Raw genomic sequence first — 19,583 nt, forward strand, 5'->3', positions numbered from 1 at the left:
TCTGCTAGATTATCCTCTAATTTTCTGTAGTTTCACTTTTCATATTTAGTTCTTCAGTTTATCTGGCACTTTTGTTTGTTTGTTTCTAATATGAATTGAAGGCCTAATATTTTTACCTCCATAGAGTTCCCACAGCTTTTCAAATGATATTAGTCGAGTCATTATTCTAGTCCTTCCATTATATTTTCTTTCATCTACAATTTTTCTATTCAAGAAAAAGTATAAACACTGTGTTTAATTTTGCACCAATAGAATCTTCTGATAATTATTGTCTAGCTACATTCTCTTTCCTTTTTCCCCCCTTGGCAATACCTCCTTCACAATTGTACTTACATGCATGTAGGTTTTAATTTATATATGGCAAATGGTAATTCCCCTCTGAGCACCTGAAGAGCTGAATGGCTTTTGTTGCCAGCGCACTCGAAGACTTTGATCCTTTGTAAGCTCTGGCAGAGCATGTATAAGTGATACATATATGAGGATTAGAGCGGGCCTTGCTTTCTTCTTTAAATGACCAGTTAGGGATGAATGTTTACACAGGAAAGTACGAAGGCCAGTGAGTTGTCATCATATTGCAATAGTTACCTTACTCAGAAAGGACACTTTTGAAGGGAGGTGAATGGGTGGTCAGTACATCTTTGGTGATCCCAAAAGGATAAATCTAAGGTTTTTGCCTTCTTGCTTGATCTATGAATTAAATATGTTCATGGGTAAATTTTATTTAAATCGCAATGCTCGTTAATTGAATTGTCCAGTGGAATTGCATTTATGATTTTAAAAATGCTTTACCGGGCCTTAGCTGGGCAGTTCGGTTGGTTGGAGCATCATGCCATACAGCAAATGGTCATGGGTTCAATTCTCTGTCAAGGCATATACCTAGGTTTCCGGTTCAATCCCAATTTGGGGCGCATTAAGGGAGGCAACCCATCATTAGATGCTTCTCTCTCACATCAATGTTTCCTCTCTCTCACTCTCTCTCTAAAAATCAATAAACATATCCTTGAGGGGAGATTTAAAAAATAAAAACAATAATAATAAAATAAAATAAAAATGCTTTACCCTTCTTTCTGATTGTCCAGGAGAAGATGCCCCTCATGTGTGCATGAGAGTGGGACTCTAAAGCCAGACTGCTTAGTTTCGGATCATGCCTTGGCCAATACTCACTACGAAAATCATTTACCCTCTTTGTACTTTAGTTTCCTCATCTGTAAAGTGAAAATGGAATTTGCCTCTTAGATTTTTATGAGGATTATGTGAGTTAATTTTTGTAAAGCCTTTAAACAGTTCCTGATACATAGTAAGTGCTATGTGTTTGTTAAATCAATGAGAAGTTCCTCTGTTTTCAAGTCTAGGCCCTTCTACTTACAACTCTGTCTCAAATGTTTAGTGATCTTTAAAAAAGCTTAAGCACACTAGAGAAAATTAAATAGATTAGGAACCTTCCAAAATATTTTCTAATCCAAATGTGTTTGGGGGAAATACATTTGGATTTTTATGTATTGAGATATCGTAAATTGTGGCAAAATGCAGTTTTGTTTTCCTCTCTCTGATGTAGAAAAGGAATCAATACATACAATAGGAATTAGAGGAACCAGCTGGAGCTGTGTCTCAGTTACTAATTACCAGTCAGCAAAGAAGTATTTTCCATGAACTCAAGTTGCAATTTAAAAATAAAGGACTTTAAAATTTCTCATTAAATGGTGACTTTAGAAATGTTGAACATCAGGTGGTTTTTAAGTTCATTGATTTTAATTTTTTATTACTTCCCAGCACAGAAGTGTGTTTGGTTTTTTTTTATCAACAGTATAAATGGATGTATTTCCTATTCACCTTAGCTCATATAGGGCTTAGTTGAATACTGATCCTAAAACTATTCTTTAAAAGTCTCAATAAATTGTTTCTTATTGTTGTTGGATACTTTCATCAGTACCCCTTAGATTGTGGAAAGCAGACCGATGCTGGTCTGTGGATTGTTTGTTTATAACAAATTATAAACAAATTTAAACGAATTTATAATGATTAGGAGTAATAATTTAGACACATAGAACAATTTTACAGACTAATTTTATGCCTACTAATCCAGTAATTTCAAGAATTGTGCCCTGCTCAGTGTGGCTCAGTTGGTTGGGCGTCGTCCAGTGCACCAAAAGGTTGTCGTTCGATTCCAGGTCAGGAAATCACTTATTAAAAGTAATAAAAACAAAAATAAAATTTGGGTGATACACATATGAATTTGGTTTTTTTTTAGTAATTCAATTTTATTGTATTTTTATAAAAGTATTGATGAGCAACATATTGGAAATTTAAAACACAAAAAGAAAAAGAAACCTGGTCCTTCACCATGGTGAGCACTACCTTACCTATTAGACAAATTGGAAAATGCTTTGGCAAGCTAATGGAGCATTTGATTGCCAAATAAACACTTTATACAGTCAATCAATAATCAATATTTTTGTTTGTTGTGGTTACTACTTTGAATTAAATTAACAAGTCATTAAGTATTTAAATCTTTGTCTTCAAGTGAATTTGTAGCACACTTAAATTCCACTTAGGTCTGCCGGATTTTCCTTCGAGGGTAATAACGGAAGGCTTATCTTTTCCTCTTAGTGATTCCACTGCGGTATTTGCGGTTAGGCGGCCCTTCCTCACAAGCCGATGTTGACATTGTTGCATTGACTGGAAACTTGGCAATACTGCTGGATTTTGCTCTAAAACTCAGATTTCCCTCCTGAAACCCTGTGAGGAGTTTTGTCTTTAGGCACAAAAACACCCGAGTAATCTGAAACTGTCATTTAAAGAAGAAAAAAAAAAAGATTATAAAATCAATGTTGCAGGTTTTAGTCCCTGGCCTGGGATATGGGGACTGTCTGAACAATACATCTTCCTTCTGGGCATTCCTTTGTCCCTCTTGGTTGTAAGCCCTATGTGCTAACAAAACCAGACTGGATATTAAAGGAAGGATATTACACAGCAAACCTCATCTTCCATGGCAGTACAGGAGTTAAAGCTCTATTTTTTTTTTCACTGTATGTACCACATTTGGCCTGTGATTCCTTTGAATGGCATGAAAAGCAGCAGGCTGGGTGTGAGTCTCCTCCCCTCTCTTCCTTTCTCACTTTTAAAATATGCCTGGCAAAGACTCAACACTCCCCTCCCCCAGCTTCAATCCATTTTGCCCTCCCGTTCAGCTGACTAAGTCTCCAATGAAAGACGCATTCCTTCCCAATTGTTAGGAGGGCCTTCGCCTGATAGAAACTGTTCCATACATATGTAGACTGAGTAACAACACATTTGGTCTCTCCCCACGCTTAGCAGGTTTTGTAGCTGTCTCTTTAGAGACCCTGTCAATTTTTTTCAAATTTCCATAATAGCAAATTTTTTTAGTGTCCTACAGTAGCGATTCTCAATTCATTGAAAAGCACCTAAACACAGACCTTTGTTCACAGGGTTTTCATTGTATCGGTTGTTGTGAATCCCATTCAAGTCATAAAGGAATGCATTTATTTTAAAAAGGGGGTGGGACAAGCACCATCTTTGGAAGTTTGTCTCTTTAGACATCCTTAAAGTGAAAATATGTACAATACATATCCTCTGTATCTAAAGATGAATGATTAACTATTCAGGTGCGAATTTTTTACAGTAGGAGCTGATGCTTAGTGCAAAAACAAGGAAACACAGCAGCTGAGTTAACTATCAAGTCACAGTATAAAATAAATATAATCTAGAGATGGTCCTGCATTTTATAAAATGTCAGCTTCAGTGCTTTCGAGCACATCAATCTTATCAACACTTAAAAATGCAATCAACTAGCCCATCTAAAGACCAAAAGGCTGCGTGTCTTTTCCTAATGTCCAATATTGGAAGACATAGGCATACGTTAATCATATCACTGCTTTGTTGAAAAAGCAACCTGAAATGGGGTCTTTTATGTTTGGCTTGTAACAGCTTATACATTTTTTAAAGCTTTAAGAACCATTAAATAAATGCATTTTGATGCCTAGCTAATGACATCAGAGCACCTTTACGAATTCCATAAAATAAAAACAATAATCACAGTGATGTTGCTATTTTTATTTAAAAGTCAATCCAGCATAGGGTTGCCAGATTTGGCAAATAAAACCACAGAGCACGGAGTCAAAGCTGAAGTTCAGATAATAAAGCAAATGATTAATTTTTTAGCATAAATGTGTCCCATGCGATATTGGGGGATATACTTACACTAAAAATTTACTTGCTTTTCTGAAATCCCACTGTAACTGAGTGGGCTGCATTTTATCTGGCTATCATCCTGTGGTTTGCTAGGAAAAGCATGCAGAGCTGGATCCTATTTCCAGGGTCAAAAACAAGTGCTGGAGTTTCTGCGCTCACTCCATCTGCCAGTTTTAAAACTCTGGCACATCAGCCAGACCCGGGATGCTTCTTTAACAGAACTAGAATGCATTTCCAATTAGTCATTTCAGTTTCTTAAAGAGAGCAAGAGGCCTCACCCACTTGAGAAGAAGGTAAGAGCTGGCAAGTAAGAAAAAGAAAAAAATCTACAACAAGCAGGAGGGGAAAGAACTTTTATCAGGAAGTAACAGAGTTGGGTACAAATAAGTTTGAGGCAAGAAAACAAAATACTTAGCTTAATCAGATTCCTAGGAATCAGAAATTGGAGATGAAGAGAGAGAAAATGAAAAAAAGAACAGAAAAAAATTTTTGTATTTTTTTCTCCTAGGAAAACTGCTTTTTTTTTTTTTTTTTTTACTGAAGATCTGATAGTTAGACATTTTGTGGGAGAGGAATTTCCTGAGACATCATACCTGTCTTTCTGAAGCTCCATTTAATAGTTGGTCCAAAAGAGAATACTTGCTTTCTTTCTTTCTTTGGTTAATTCATACCTCCAGGTGCTTCCTGCTCCTCTGTATCCCATAAGATGAGCTCCCACAGATCCACACCTCTGACTCCAGGGACATTGCCCACAACCACATGAAACCCTGCCTGGGATGCTATCTGACCAGGGTAGACTTTCTGCTTGCTGGCTCTGTCTTAGCATTTCCCAGGGTGTTTTGTGAGCACCTGGGTCTGCTATGAAATGCAGATTCCTTGGCTCCTGCTGGTGTCTCCTCACTGAAATTCTGCATTTCAGTTTGCTTCCTGGTGACTATAATCCCAATACATGTGGAATTCACAGGCTCATAGGGTTTGTGGCTCAGGTTTGGGACACTGTTTGTTTGGATGAAAGAGGGATAAACAATGGGGTTGCTTTTGGTATGGATTTGGATTTGGGATTTGGATTCTATACTTGAGGAGAGGGAAGAATATCACAGAAATATTATTTATATGAAAAGGAGAATTATAAGTCTTGTTGATTATAAGTCTTGTTGATAATATAGGACAATCATGAATGTTGCCTTAAATGGATTCTTTTTTTTTTTTTAACACATAGGGACCATTCAGAAAAGCCCACTATTGAAGAACCATCATAAGCAACAACAAAATTTGATTTTAAAGGGGTAAATTTATCAAAATATAAGAAAAAGACAAGTGAAATAAAATCTTGTCATTCATACCACAACACAGAGGAAAGTTATGTTTTTTAGCCTAAATTTCTCAAGGTTAATCTTAACCTTTGAGTTTTGTGTATAGAAAGTTATTATTGCCTTTCCTGAGTTACAGACTAATAGTTGGCTCAGTTTTGAACAGGGCAGGATTTTTGTTTGTGTGTGTGTTTGTTTGTTTTTAGTGAGCACCCTCATAGTGAATCATTCTGATTGCCTTTTTCTTAGTAGGAAATGGACCCATTTGAAGTGAAGCTGTTCAGATTCAGGGAATGCTTAGGGGAGCAGGGGAAAGGAAATCTGCAATATATAAAGCATGGAATTAATCTACAGTGTATTAAGAAAACATTTGATCCTCAAAATTAAGAAAGAGGAAAATATTCAGCCCACTTGGGACTCAATAGAGTCCCTTTAAAAGATCATTTAACTCCCTCATCACCAAATACCTTCAGGAAGTGGATTTCAAAGTGTGTCCTACTAAACACAGACACCTTAAGAGTGAAAGCATGGGATTTGTGCAGCCCTCTTACCCCTAACCTGATCCCAGCCCCAGTCCTACCCCCAAACAGAGGCACTCTCTCCGCTTCAATATTTCTCTCTGCAGTGGTACCTCCAGTGGGGTCCCATAGACACACTTTCTAGGTCCCACACATGCTCTGAGGATGAGTAGCCCTGTGAGCTCAGACCAGTTGCTCTCTTCCACATGCCCAAAGGTCCTCGTGTGTGTTAACAAAATGGGGGTGCTACTGGTTACTCACCTCATTAACAAGTTAGTTACTAGGACTGAACCAGTTAACACAGCCAAAGAAATTAGAACCATGTCTAGTATCTGGTAATAAACTTCTGCTGTTATTTGTTTCTGTTCTTGGACTTGGTACAATATTTTATTCAAGGGAAAGTTTCTGCTGCCTTTAAAAAGTTTTTGGAAGGACTGCTGCTTCAAAACAGTATTTCATAATTTATGAGCCTGCTTTTGTCCTTTTGTTCTTTGGCTGAAAGCCCAGTCCCTCCCCTTCACCCATTAACCCTGAACTCCAAGGGTTAAAGACATACCCCTTCCTCTCCCAGCTGGGAGTTCAGGGGTGTGGCGGTTAAGGATATAAGGATGATGTCATGATAGTCACAGAAACTATTTCATTATAATCTTTCGTTTTTCTCTTGCTAACTTCTTAAAGGGGGAAACATTTTACTCATTAAGCATTCAGAACTCTTTGGAGGTACACTCTGCACAAACGCTGTGACTGTCACCCACACTCGATTAGAAGTGCTATGCAAATGTTTACACAGTGTTTCACGGTGGCCCAAGACCCACAGGGGACAGCAAAGACAGCCGGGAAGACGCAAGAAGCCCCAGAGAGGCAGTGGTTTTTGTGAAAGGTACGAAGTTCTCTTTAATTTTAGCATAAAGATAGTTGCATTTCTGAAGAGGCATTTATGGGCCGTTAAGGAAAGTACATAGGGCTGCAGAAGAGAAAACACATCTAAACTGAGTTTGCTGCATATTTTAAGGATGGGGTTCTTAGAGGAAAGGGCAATAGAGACTGGATGTAAAATGCTGTGAGGGCCGCTTGGAATGGACTGGAAGAACTCCCTGACAATAAAAGCACCATGCTTCCCGCAGCTGTCACCACATCTTTCCCTGTGGAAGGAACAGATTCTTGTTCTTGGTAGGTTCTGCCTGAAGGCAAAAACTTGGAACCCATCCTCCCAGCTGACAATTTTAGGTAGTAAGGTCATCACAGAACATGGAATCACACCCTATTCTCTTCAAATCTTTACTCTCCCTGGTAGGGAAAGTCTCTGGTTGGTCCTTCGCACCCCTAACACTTGGTAAACTCTTTTTAACTAAGAGAAAAAAAGAGCTTGATCAGTGCCCTTAGCTGGTCCGTGTGTCTGGGTAAATCATAATTGTTTTGTTAGACCAGTGAAGCCGATTTTCCATGTATGGTAATGATCTTAAAAACTCCTTTAAAAATAAGTGTGAGAAAAAGAGGAATTTGATCTAAAGAGAGAGACTACCAAGTACAGCTCCTGTGGCATGCGGACAGACAGAATGAAAATCTTCATGACCTGAGGGACCACAGTCTGGAGGTCCCTGGGCTGGTCGATCTCAAGGTCTTCTAATTGCAGCATCCGGGGCAGGCAGGAGGAAGAGCCTCGGCTGCAGAGTCTTAGGTAGGACCTGGGGAAGGAGAACTTGAGAGGCAGCGCTCATGAAAATAAGAGATCTGTACACTCACAGAGCACCTACATCAGCCCAGGGGCAACTGTGGGCGCTGAAGACAAACAAGCCGGCTCTTGATATTTTAAAAATATCTGCTGCGCACAGTTTCAGATGATTACTGAAAGGATGTTCCGTTTTAAAGAAAGGGTAAAAGACACACAAGTTTGAGGGAGAAAAGGCCACGCCCTTTTTTCTCAATGTTTAAAGATTCTACACTGCCCCACCCTTCATGTTTTTAAAAGAAACAACAGTGTAGCAAAATTTCTGCCAGAAAACACAGTCAATTCTAGCTTGTTAGCAGCCCGTTCCAAATTATTTAAAAAAAAAACAAATCCTAACAGTCATGTAGTTACAGCCTCCGAGGGAAGCTCTAAGCCCAAGGCTCGTGTCCCAGAACCCAGAACCCAGCACACACACACACACACACACACGCTCACACACACACTCACACACATGCTCACACACACACACATGCTCACACACACACATGCTCTCACACTCACACACTCACACACGCTCACACACACACTCACACACACCCGCTCACACACTCTCACACACACACACGCTCACACTCACACACACACACCCTCACACACACACTCACACACACACTCACACACACACACTCTCACACACACACCCGCTCACACTCACACACACTCACACACACTCACACACACACACGCTCACACACACACACACACACACACTCACACACACACACACACACACACTCTCTCACACACACACTCACACACACTCACACACACACACTCTCTCACACACACACACACACACACGCACGCACGCGCGCTCACACACGGGAAGAAAGGAGCCTAGCCAGCCTCCCGACAGGAATAAAGGAGCGAAAACCGCCGAGGCAGCCGGATGCCCCGCAGGAGGAGAGGGCTGCGGCTGGCGGTAATCTGTAAATGATTGCGGGTAAAGTCTGGAGGCTTCAGGCTTGATCTGTGTTTGTTCCCCAAGAAAGCCGAGGAGGACGGTGTTAATAAAGAGAGATTTAACGGAGAGCTGTGCTTGGAATAAAGTGGGCTACAAAAAGGTCACATTTGATCAGTCGGAGCAGATTACAAGGGCTTTCAGAGGTGGCGTGGAGAAATGAGCCGGGGCTGGGAAGGCATATAGCGCAAGATTGATTCGGGGGGTGGAGAAAAGCCAGGACAAGTGCTTATCAATCCTCGAAGTAAGAGGAGCTGCGCCGGGCGCCCCGTCGCGCCGGCCTGAGCCAAGAAGCGGGCTGGCCGGTTCCTTCCCCCGCACCCACCCCTCTCCCCTCCTCTCGGATTGGATTCGCCTTCGCTGCCTCGTAGACAATGGTTTCCTTAATCCCTGACTTGGATCCACTCAAAGACTGGAAAGTTTTAAGGTAGGCCTGCTTTCTTTCTCCCCCATCGCTGTTTCAGTTCCCGGCCAAGTTCCTCCCCGCCCCCACCCACCCCCAATTAAGGAGCGCAGGCTGCGGAGTGAGACGCCCGCGGGGCTTTCGGGGACGCCAGAGCAGCGTGGAGGGGCACCCCGTTTCCAGGGGGGCGCCGCCCCGCCGCCGTGCGGGGCGAGGCGTGAGAAGTCCTGGCTTTCACTCCGAGAGGGGCGCGCGGTGCGTGTTAATGAGAGCGCGCGGTCCCGCCGAACCGATTCCTGACGCCAGCTCGCCCCCACGAACACGTCCTCCTATGTCTCGTGTTTCATGGGGACCCGAAGAGATGAGAGGGGGTAGAGCAAACTTTTTGAGACTTCAGATTAAAAAAAAAAAAAAAAGTGAACTCTTTCCAGAAGACATGACTGCTTCTCTTAACAGCCTGTGGACGTGTGTTCCTCCTGTGACCTTTCCTCCCCAGCTCAGATTTGGAAAAGCTAGAAAAACTCAGCTGACCTTAAAGCTGAGGGAGTAGGATTATATGAAATGTGGTGTTTCTCTGAATGCTCTGAAAAAGGTGAACTCTGATCTTTGCGTCTCTGGGTGGCCCAGGAAAATAAGAACCAAGGAGCTCAAAGGGGCCGAGTTCATGCGTTCCCTCCACCTGAGTCTCAGCTGACCCTTTTGGTAGAGTTCACAGGGAATTTGTAGGTATAACGCAACACCGAATGGTAGTTCCCAGCAAAAAGCACCTTTGGCAAGTTTAAAAATGTAAAAAAGTGAAATTGAGGGATTTTTATTAAAAGTGACTCTATAGAATGTCAAATTGTTCTAAATACCCCGAAGCGTGGTTCGAGGGACCTCTTTTTCCTGACATGTATCTTGTATTACTGAGCTAGTACGTATTTCCCTCTCATGAGTTCTGCCTTTGTGTTTGTCTACTTTTTTTATTTTTAAAAGCAACAATATTCTAGAAAAGAGCAAATAGAAGAAAAACAGCCAATATCTATCGTAATGATTTTCTTTTTATAAATTCTTGCATCTTGCTTTCTAGAACTTTTCATGCATGTGTGTGGTAGATCATATTGTATATGCTGTTTTATAATCTGCTTGGTTTTCCAGGTGACTGTCAAACATATTTTCATCTTTCTGCCTACCATTCATAACCATGATTTTAATGGCTAAATAAAGCACCATATTGTCGGTGTACATTGTTCACTAAATTATTGTTTGTTGAAAATTTCGATTGGTTCCAGTCCTTGATTTGTATTAACAACAACACAGTGAACATCTTTGTAGGTTTACATTTTATTTGTAATTGAGAGATGGTAAAGTACTTCTGTAAATGTTCTTGTGATGCCGCTCTTAGAGTGAATTTCATTCTTCTTTCCTTTTACTGGATTAGTCATCTATTTCTGAAATTGATATATTTCTTGGGAATGCTTTTTAAAAATTGTTTTGGGTGATTAACATTTTAATATTATTGCACAAGGGGATAAGGTGGGCTCTAGCTCTAAGAATGTGTGGGATGATACAAATTTTGAAGATATAGCCCTCCAAAGGCCATTTTGATGATGATCCCAAGTATTAACCCATTTAAAAATCAGTGATAATGTTTCCTTTCCCCTAAATGTGTCCCTAACATAGTGAAGTTTACTTTATGGCTAGAGTAAGTAAAGCTTTCCAAACTTGGATTTGCAAGACCTGGCAAAAAGATACATTTTTACATCGACCACTTGGGTACCCCAAGTTCATTCTGTCTTCACCTCTTCTTGGCAAGCAGTAAGGAATTTTAAAGCGGGTAGTGTTCATGAATTACATTTTATCATTTTTAATTGTTTACAATGAGACTTTTGTGTGGCTAATTCTGGTTTGTTGAACCACTCAGTTGCCAGCAATAGTCCCCTGCCTATCCTATGTGAGAGAAGCAAAGATATAACATGACCTTATAAATGGGACAACTAGCAGGAGACTAAAGATGTGTGTGCTGATGCCACACAGGGTTGTATGTGAGATGAGTTACATTAATAAAATGCTTTAGGAATCCAGAGGTGAGAGACCCCATTCTGGTAAGGAAAAGGAGCACTGTTACTGCTCTTGTCTAATTAACAAATGAGCAGAATGCTTAATTTATGACAGTGGAAAGGCTTTCAAACCTGGAATGTTTTCAGATGTTGGCTCCAGGTATGCAGCCTGGAGTTTTGCCAAACCTGTTGCTCATGGAAAGTGATCAGCAAGGAACAATTTTTAAATCTGCTGACACCATAATTTAGTGTTCTAAGATATGATCTGCTGCTGGGATACAAGTTCAGGTCATAAACCTTTCTCAAGAACTGTATATTTGACATCCTAGCTATATTTTGTCAAGTGGAAAAATCAAGGCAGCGAATGGTGCTATTGGCTGTTTTAACTTAATGTCTATGTTAAGGGGCATAAAAGAAATCTAACTTCCACCCAAAGACACATTTTCACCAGTAAGACTCCCCTCTTGACACTGAGAAAGACAAACACAAAAGCTTCACTCAAAGAAAACATTCAAAATCAGCTAAATTAAGCAAAAATATTCTTCGTGCACAGAAGAAAGAGGAAATGACACTCTAGTAGACCTCAGATAAAAAGAATAAAAAAACTAATCTGGCAATGTGATTAACACAAGATTTAATGGTGATGGGTGTTACTTGAGGGAAAACAAAGTTGACAGTGAGGGAGAGTTAACTGGGGGCGGACATCTGAATGCCTAGCCTTTGCCATACCCCTACTGCAGTCCCTGCATCACTTCTGTGGAAGAGCCTAGAAAACCCCAAATCTCACTCTACCATTTAGAGATGAAGGAGTTGAGCATAGAAGATGAAGAGACTAGATGAGGTCACGGAACTCATTAACGGGGCAAGTTGCCACTACACTCGTCTCTTCAACTCTGCCTTGTCTGCCAAGGGTTTTTATTCACCTGCACTTGTCTTCCCATCTCTCCTCCCATGATTTAAGACAGCTCAGCCCAGATCTCTGCTCGGAGTTCCCAGACTTCTCAGCACAGCCAGTGCTATGGCTTAGAGATGACTCTAGCTCAACAGGTTGCAAACTATATCTGTAACCTCCCCCAAGACCTGGTTCCTTCCTGGTGCTCACAAACTAATGAGTCACACAGCTATCCAGCCAGGTACTCAAAATGGAAAGCTAGGCATCCTCCCTAATCCCTCACTTTCTCCCTTAATTACATCCACACTGTCACCATCTCCTGTTGATTTCAGCTCCTAAACATCTGTGGACTCTTCACTTTTCTCCACCTTTCCTTGGTATCATCTTGTTTTGCTCAGAATGTACAACTTCCTTACACCTCTCCCTGCTTCAGTTCTTGCTCTCACAGTCCATTTTCCACACAAGAGGAATGAAAACATTTCAAAAGCCATAAATCATGTTATGTCACTTTTCTATTTAAAAGCCTCCCATTACTGTTCAAATAAAAGCCAATATCCTTATTCTAACCTACAAGACGCAATCTGACATAGCCCTGACTACCTCTCCAGCCGTATCTCCTCCCTGTCTCCAGCCACTCTGGTCTTCTGTCTCTTCCTCAGACAAGCCAAGCTTGTTCTGGCCCTAGGATATTTGTACAAGCTACTCCTCTCCCTACCTGGAAGTCTCTGCTATTTGCAGGGCAGATGCTGCTTGTCATACAATTCTTAGCTTAGATGTCACTTCCTGGGTGAAGTTGTCCCAGACCCCATAACTTAAAGTCATTCAAAAATCACTCTCTAGCATATCTCCCTGATAGACTGAACCATATACAATTGCCAGTATTCAACCATTTTTGACCTATTAAAAAACTGTTTCATATGGTTTAATTAATATTCTCATTATAGCACTTACCAATACCTACTATTTTACATGTACTTATTTATTATCTCTGTCTCATTAGAGTATATGGTTTGTGTGGTTAACTGGTATATACCCAGTACCTAAAATATTCCCTGGAGCATAACAGATAGTGAATAAGCGAATGAATGAATGAATGAAGTACTCACTGTTTGCCTTTCTCATCGATTTTACACTCCCTGAGACCAGAGGCTTTACCTGTTTTGTTCACACTCTAATGCCAGTATTTACCACAGTAGTGGTAGTATATTATGTGGAATGAATGAATGAATGAATGAATAACTCACTCCTAACTCACAGTTTACTGTTTCTATCTCCAGGTCCTCATTTCTGTTCTGATCAGCAAATTGTATGAATTTGATAACATGGAAAATTTTAAAATTATCTGAGCATCTGATAGATACCTATTATTCAAGCAGAATTCATTCATTCTGCGCAAGAGAATGATCTAGATCGGGGATTGACAAACTTCCTCTATTAAGGCAAGATAGTAAATGCTTTAGTTTTTTGTGGCCACAAAAATCTCTGTCAAAATGACTCACCTACTCTGCCATTTAAAGTGAAAGTCTCCACAATATGTAAATGACTAAGCTTAAGTGCAATCCAATAAAACTTAATTTACAAAAACAGATAGTGGGCTGGATTTGGCCCATGTGCCATTGTCTACCTCTCATCTATTTTCTAGGCTAATGATTTGACCAACAAGAAAAAAGTGTTTTTATTGTATAATTGGAAAGATGTTTTCAATCTCACATGACAAAGTACATTTCATAAATTTGCCTTATTATTGGGAAAAAGTTTTTTAAAGATCTTGGTAATATTCCAAAGGTGAAAGATGTTTTAGGTCATGAGTACTTTATCTCAAAAAGATGATTATAGCCTGGAGAAAATTTATGGCTTACTACATCACTGAAATGTTTGGATGAACCTTAATGCTATATAACAAAACAGTCTTTGGCCTGTTCCCTTTCTGATTGTGTGAGAAACTGCCATTAATGAGAACAGCACATGTTGATGGAAAAAATAGACCAGACCCTGACATGTTTGGCCTTATTTCTTTGTTTTTCATTTCTTTCTCTAGCTCATTTAGGAGACATTTCCCTTTTATATGCCTGATAAATCTCCCAAGATGAATTCCAAATTCACAGAGGAAAGCTTGCTGTGTAATTTTGAATGAATGCCATGTGTAGATACTCCTAGGCTCACATTACATGACATCTTGGAGATATTTGGAGTAAGGAGAGGTTACGTGGAAGCTCTGTTGGTGTCACTGAGGGTAGACTGCCATCTGAAGTCAGGTGTTAGTCTTCTTAGAGAATGAGATAAGAATTACCAGTGCTTTGTATATGCCAGGTATTATGCTAAATGCTGCATATTTTGAAGTAGGTGCTCCCATTTGCCACAGTGTGGACTTGGTTTTTACTAACTGAGCCAGAGCACTTAAAAAACGATGCCATATACTGTTCTGACATAGCACCTTTCCTTGGTACATTGGTAACTTGACGAAGCATGTTGCCTTAACTGTGTCTCAAGTGGGAAAAATTTGCACTGCATTAGTCTTCCTTTTCCCACAGGGAAGTTTGAAGAATCGTGACCTACTTACTACTGGGTACTTTTTAAAAAACCTTTGCAAGAGCAGGGGGAGGTAGGCTATGAGAATATAGAGAAAATTCTGTAATAATTCTCTAGGTAGAATGAATTACTGTATATGTTTATGAAAGTGAATACAAGATCTGGGCCTCTTAAATAATTTATTATATTAGAGAATAATCTATTTTTCACAAAGCATGACTAATGTAGCACAAGATATAACCAATAATGACAAAGGTTATTATAAGATCACATAAAAATGCCATTGCATTTTCATCTCATTCCAGCATTCAAAAAAACAAAAACAAAAATACCCTCATGAGTTGTTTCCACTCCATTGACACAAATAATCAGTAGAAAAATATTCACTTGACAATTATTTTTCCCACTCCTGCAAGGGTCTGTTTCCCTAGCGGGCTGAACCAGCAAAGTATCAAGGACAAAACCAACAAATCCAGATAATTTGAAATCTCTGTTAGGAAAAGCACAAGAAGAAATTCCTCATATAATCAGGTAAACATCTTCCAAAGGTCAGAGACCACAGTGAAGCTATATTCCCCAAATAGGGAAAAACCTCCTAACACTTTTACTCCACCGTTTGGAAATAAAAAGGAGAATGTACCACTTGCCTCCCTACACTCCCCAAATATGTGCTCAGGCTCAAAGTCCCAGAACATTAGAATCACTCTCTCTAGGGTGTGCTGTAGGAGAGGACTCCGTGTGCAGGTTTCCTGTCTGTTCTCATGCAGAGCCCTGTGTTTACCTCCTCTCTGCATTTTAATTCATCAGGAGAAGGCAACTCAAGAGGTCAGCTAATCCACTCTCCTTTCTTCAATTCTATGTTTAAAAAAACCTCCACTCCCCACACCCCTTATTTTTCATGAAGACATGGACTGCTTTTTTAACCACTGTGTCTCCAGCAGTGTCTAGTCCTGACCCAGGTTTGCTACTTCTTAATTTCAGCTGAGAACTTTTCACTAAGCCTTCCTTGCTGCCATCCCACCTCCCAAAGGAAGGGAGCTGCCCTTCCCTTGAATGCTCATAGCACTGGATCTAACCTGAGATCCCCAAATGCAAGTGCACATTTTCTCCTCTGTAATGTTTATATATTTGCTCCACTGGTAGGCTATAAACTCTCCAAAGATAGATAAGGTCCACGTCTGATTCATTGTCATGTCCATTTACATCCTTCATATCCCTAGACACTGCATTTTACCCAGCCAGTACTTGAATGGACATTCCTCATTGTAAAATGAGAGATTGAACCAGATTATATACCTAAGGATCCCCATTCATAAAATTACATGATCAGTGACCTAGAACAAAGAAGCGCTCTCCCACAGATCCCAAGTCCCACCTCCGAGCCATACCATGCATCCTTTGCCCACACTGTAGAGTTTTTCTGGAAGCAAAGCAATTCTCTTTATATTGATCTTCATTTCCCTTCAATGATCTTTTATTCACAATCTTTCCTTAGAATTGATATGCTGAACTACAAACCTGTTTTCAGATGGTCTGTCTCGGAACTAGGGCTACATGTAAATCGGCTATTGCAGGGATGCGTCTGCTGACACCTACTGACATTAGCAGTCATGTGGCTATTCCTGCTGGGCTGAGTATTGCAGGCTCCCGGATTGCAGGTGTTACCCTTAACCATGGCTCTGGAACTCCATTTTGTGTTTCATTGCTCCAGTTTTTCATTCTTATAGAGACACAAATGCCTAAGCCAGAAAGAATTGTTAAAGGACCGTGGAAACCGCAGTTTTATGTATTTTGTCACGTTTCCTGGTGGATAAGTGAAACCTTTTGTAAACTGGGAAAATGTTGTCCTCATTTAAGTTTGGCATTTACAAATGGAACTTAATGCATCTTCTGAGCTTTGGCACACGGCTTCCCACCATCATTATCTTCATTACTGTCCATAACAGCCATTAGTGAGTGCCCCAAAGCCAGAACGCTCTTCCCTCTTCTCCATGAAAACACATGCGTTTAAAAGGTTTGTTCTAACCTGAGCTCCCCTGTGTGGCTTTGCCTGACAGCCCTCCTCAAATTGGCCGCTTGCCTCCTTGCAGCTTCCTCAACGCTTAGCTATCACTTTATAGAGATGTAGGTTAAGTAACTATTTAGAAGGTGGATTTTTTTCAGATATATTTAACATATAACATTATCTTAGCTTCAGGTATACAACATAATGATTCAATAGTTGTGTATATTGAGAAATGTTCACAATAAGTCTAGTTAACATCCATTACCATACATACTTATAAATATGTTTTTTGGTGATGAGAACATTTAGGATTTACTCTCTCTTTTTTTTTTTTTTTTAATATATCTTTATTGATTTCAGAGAGAGGAAAGGAGGGGTAGAGAGAGAGGCAGAAACATCAATGATGAGAGAGTCATTGATCAAGCCCACAACTGGGCATGTGCCCTGACCGGGAATCGAACCCCGATCGCCTGGATCCCAGGTTGACGCTCAACCGCTGAGCCACGCCCAGCCAGGCTGGATTTACTCTCTTAGCCACTTTTCAGATATACAATATGGTATCATTAACTATAGTCACCACACTGTACACATTCCCAGGACTTTTTAATTTCATAACTGAAAGTTTGTACATTTTGATCTCCTTCACCCATGTCCTCCTCACCCCCACCTCTGGCAACCACCAGTCTGTATCCATGAGCCTATGAGCTCAATTTGTTGTTGTTTTGTTTTAGATCCCACTTATAAATACAGTATTTGCCTTTCTCTATCTGTCTTATTTCACTTGGCATAATGACTTCAACATCTATGTTGTTGCAAATGGCAAGAGTTCATTCTTTTTTATGGCTGAATAATATTCCACTGTGTTTTTATGCCACATTTTCTATATCCATTTATCTGTCAATGGATACTTACAAGGCTTTCATATCTTGGCTATTGTAGATAATGCTGCAATGGATATGGGGATGCATATATCTTTTTTAGTTAGTGTTGTCATTATTTTGGATAAATACCCAGAGTGTAATTGCTGGATCATATGTATGGTAGGCCTATTTTTAATTTTTTGAGGAACCTCTGTACTGTTTTCCGTGACTGCATCGATTTACAATCCCACCAACAGTGCACAAGAGTTCTGGTTTATCCATATCCTTACCAACACTTGTTATTTCTTTCTGATAATAGGCATTCTAACAAGCGTGAGATGATGTCTCATTGTGGTTTTGATTTGTATTTCTCTGACGGTTAGTGATGTTGAGCACCTTTTCATGTACCTTATGGCCATCAATATGTCTTCTTTGGAGAAATGACTATTCAGATTATCTGCCCATTTTAAAATTGGGTTATTTGTTCTTTATATATTTTGGGTATCATATATTATCATATATATGATTTGCAAATATTTTCTCCCATTTGATCGGTTGCCTTTTCATCTTGTTGACAGTTTCCTTTGCAGTGCAAAATGGAATGTGTTTTTGATTTACTTATCAATTTATTTGGGTTACAGAGTAACTTCCATGAAAGCAGAAACCATATTAGAAGGCCCGCTATGATAGGGTGTTTATGAAATGTGCACATTTGAAAAAGATAAAAAATACTCTTTTACATGCAGATGGAAAGTAAGATTGGGTACTATTAAAAGGCATTTTGCTCAGGGAACCCGAGGATATTAGGGTCCTGATATAGACCCCTCATGTACAAGTTTCCGGAGGGACTGAGGATGGAGGGGCCAAGATGGGGCCCATCAGTTTCTTAACTGAGGATTCAAAAACCATTTGTTTGGGAATCCCTGGAGGGCTTGGAACATTCTATAGTATTTAGCCAGACTTCTCCACTGCCAGCTCTGCTAAACCCAAACCCTCAGGGCCTGAGAGAGACAACGACAAGTTGGGGCACAGTAACAGTGTATAATTAAATGTGCATTGGTTCAAAACCCCAGTATAAATAAATCAAATGAGTTGGGCTGGACTGTTAGGATACCCATTTTCCCCCTAATCTAATCTAGATTGTCCTAATTACTTCTGCTCTGTTTTACATTGAAATCTCAGTCTCTTAGTTAGGAATGTTTCAGCTGCAGGTAACCGAACATTGAATAGTTCAGGTCCATTTCACAGTGGTCTAAACCAAGAGTAGGCAAATATTTTCAATGAAGGCCAGTTAGTAAATATTCCTGGCTTTGCTTATAAACCATATGGTCTCTGTCACAACTGCTTAACTCTGCCATTGTAGTACAAAAGCAGCCAGAGACAATATCTAAATGAATGGGCATGGTGGGATTCCAATAAAACTATTTACAAGAACAGGCAGAGGGCTGGGTTTGGCCCACAGGCCATAGTTTGCCGACTCCTAGGTTAACCAATGCTCCACTGAAATTTAGACCTTTCAGAGTCAAACAGCCAGGTAAGCAAGAGGGAAAATGAACCAGAGAAAGCAACAAGAAAATATTCCCCATAGGTTATGTACTGGGTTTTAGCCCCTGGCAAGAAGAGAATGTACAAAGAGTGAGGGAAGGGTAATTGGAGTTTCTCTGACCCAGGATCAGCTTTCACTTTGGCTATATGGAGGCAAAAGCAGAGCACACGACCTTTTAAGGAAGACCCAACAGTTCTAACCCATCTGACCTTGACAGTGACCTGGAATCTCATCAAGTCATAGCAGGAACTCATCCCACTGGGTAAGGGGGACAGATTATGAAATGAGACCAAAGGAGGGAAGAAAACAGGATCCTTGAAAACCCTGCCCTACAAGGATTATAGGAGTTGTGGAAGGAAGGCAGCTGGGATAATTTATTGCCCAATGCCCAGGAGGGCCAAAAATGACTTCTGAGGAAATAAAACTTGACTCTCCGTCCCTTTGGTCTGTATCCACAATTGCTGTCTTCATTACCACAAAATCAACCTCTTCTTTAGGATGTGGTCAGGCATTCTTTTATTAAACAAAAATAAAGCTCGCTCTTGGATTGAATGCTAGATTGAAAACATGCACCATCATAAC

The 19,583-nt window shown here is 40.2% G+C and overlaps 1 protein-coding gene across 6 annotated transcripts in view; it reads left to right on the plus strand.

Annotated features, from left to right (window-relative positions):
• CELF2 (CUGBP Elav-like family member 2) overlaps positions 1-19,583 on the plus strand; it is a 789,880-nt gene that overhangs the window by 287,487 nt on the left and 482,810 nt on the right. For 4 of the 6 annotated variants that reach the window (XM_081128228.1, XM_081128233.1, XM_081128231.1 and 1 more), the window contains exon 1: positions 8,584-9,154. The exons of 1 other annotated variant lie outside the window; for it this stretch is intronic. In XM_081128228.1, coding sequence (XP_080984354.1) covers positions 9,102-9,154 — 53 coding nt within the window. In that variant the 5' untranslated portion in view covers positions 8,584-9,101. Of the gene's footprint in view, positions 1-6,865; positions 6,918-8,583; positions 9,155-19,583 lie in introns of those variants that run through there. One more of the 6 variants, XM_081128238.1, reaches the window with a different exon arrangement.

This window comes from Miniopterus schreibersii, assembly GCF_964146895.1.
Source record: "Miniopterus schreibersii genome assembly, chromosome: 1".
Lineage (NCBI taxonomy): Eukaryota > Metazoa > Chordata > Mammalia > Chiroptera > Miniopteridae > Miniopterus > Miniopterus schreibersii.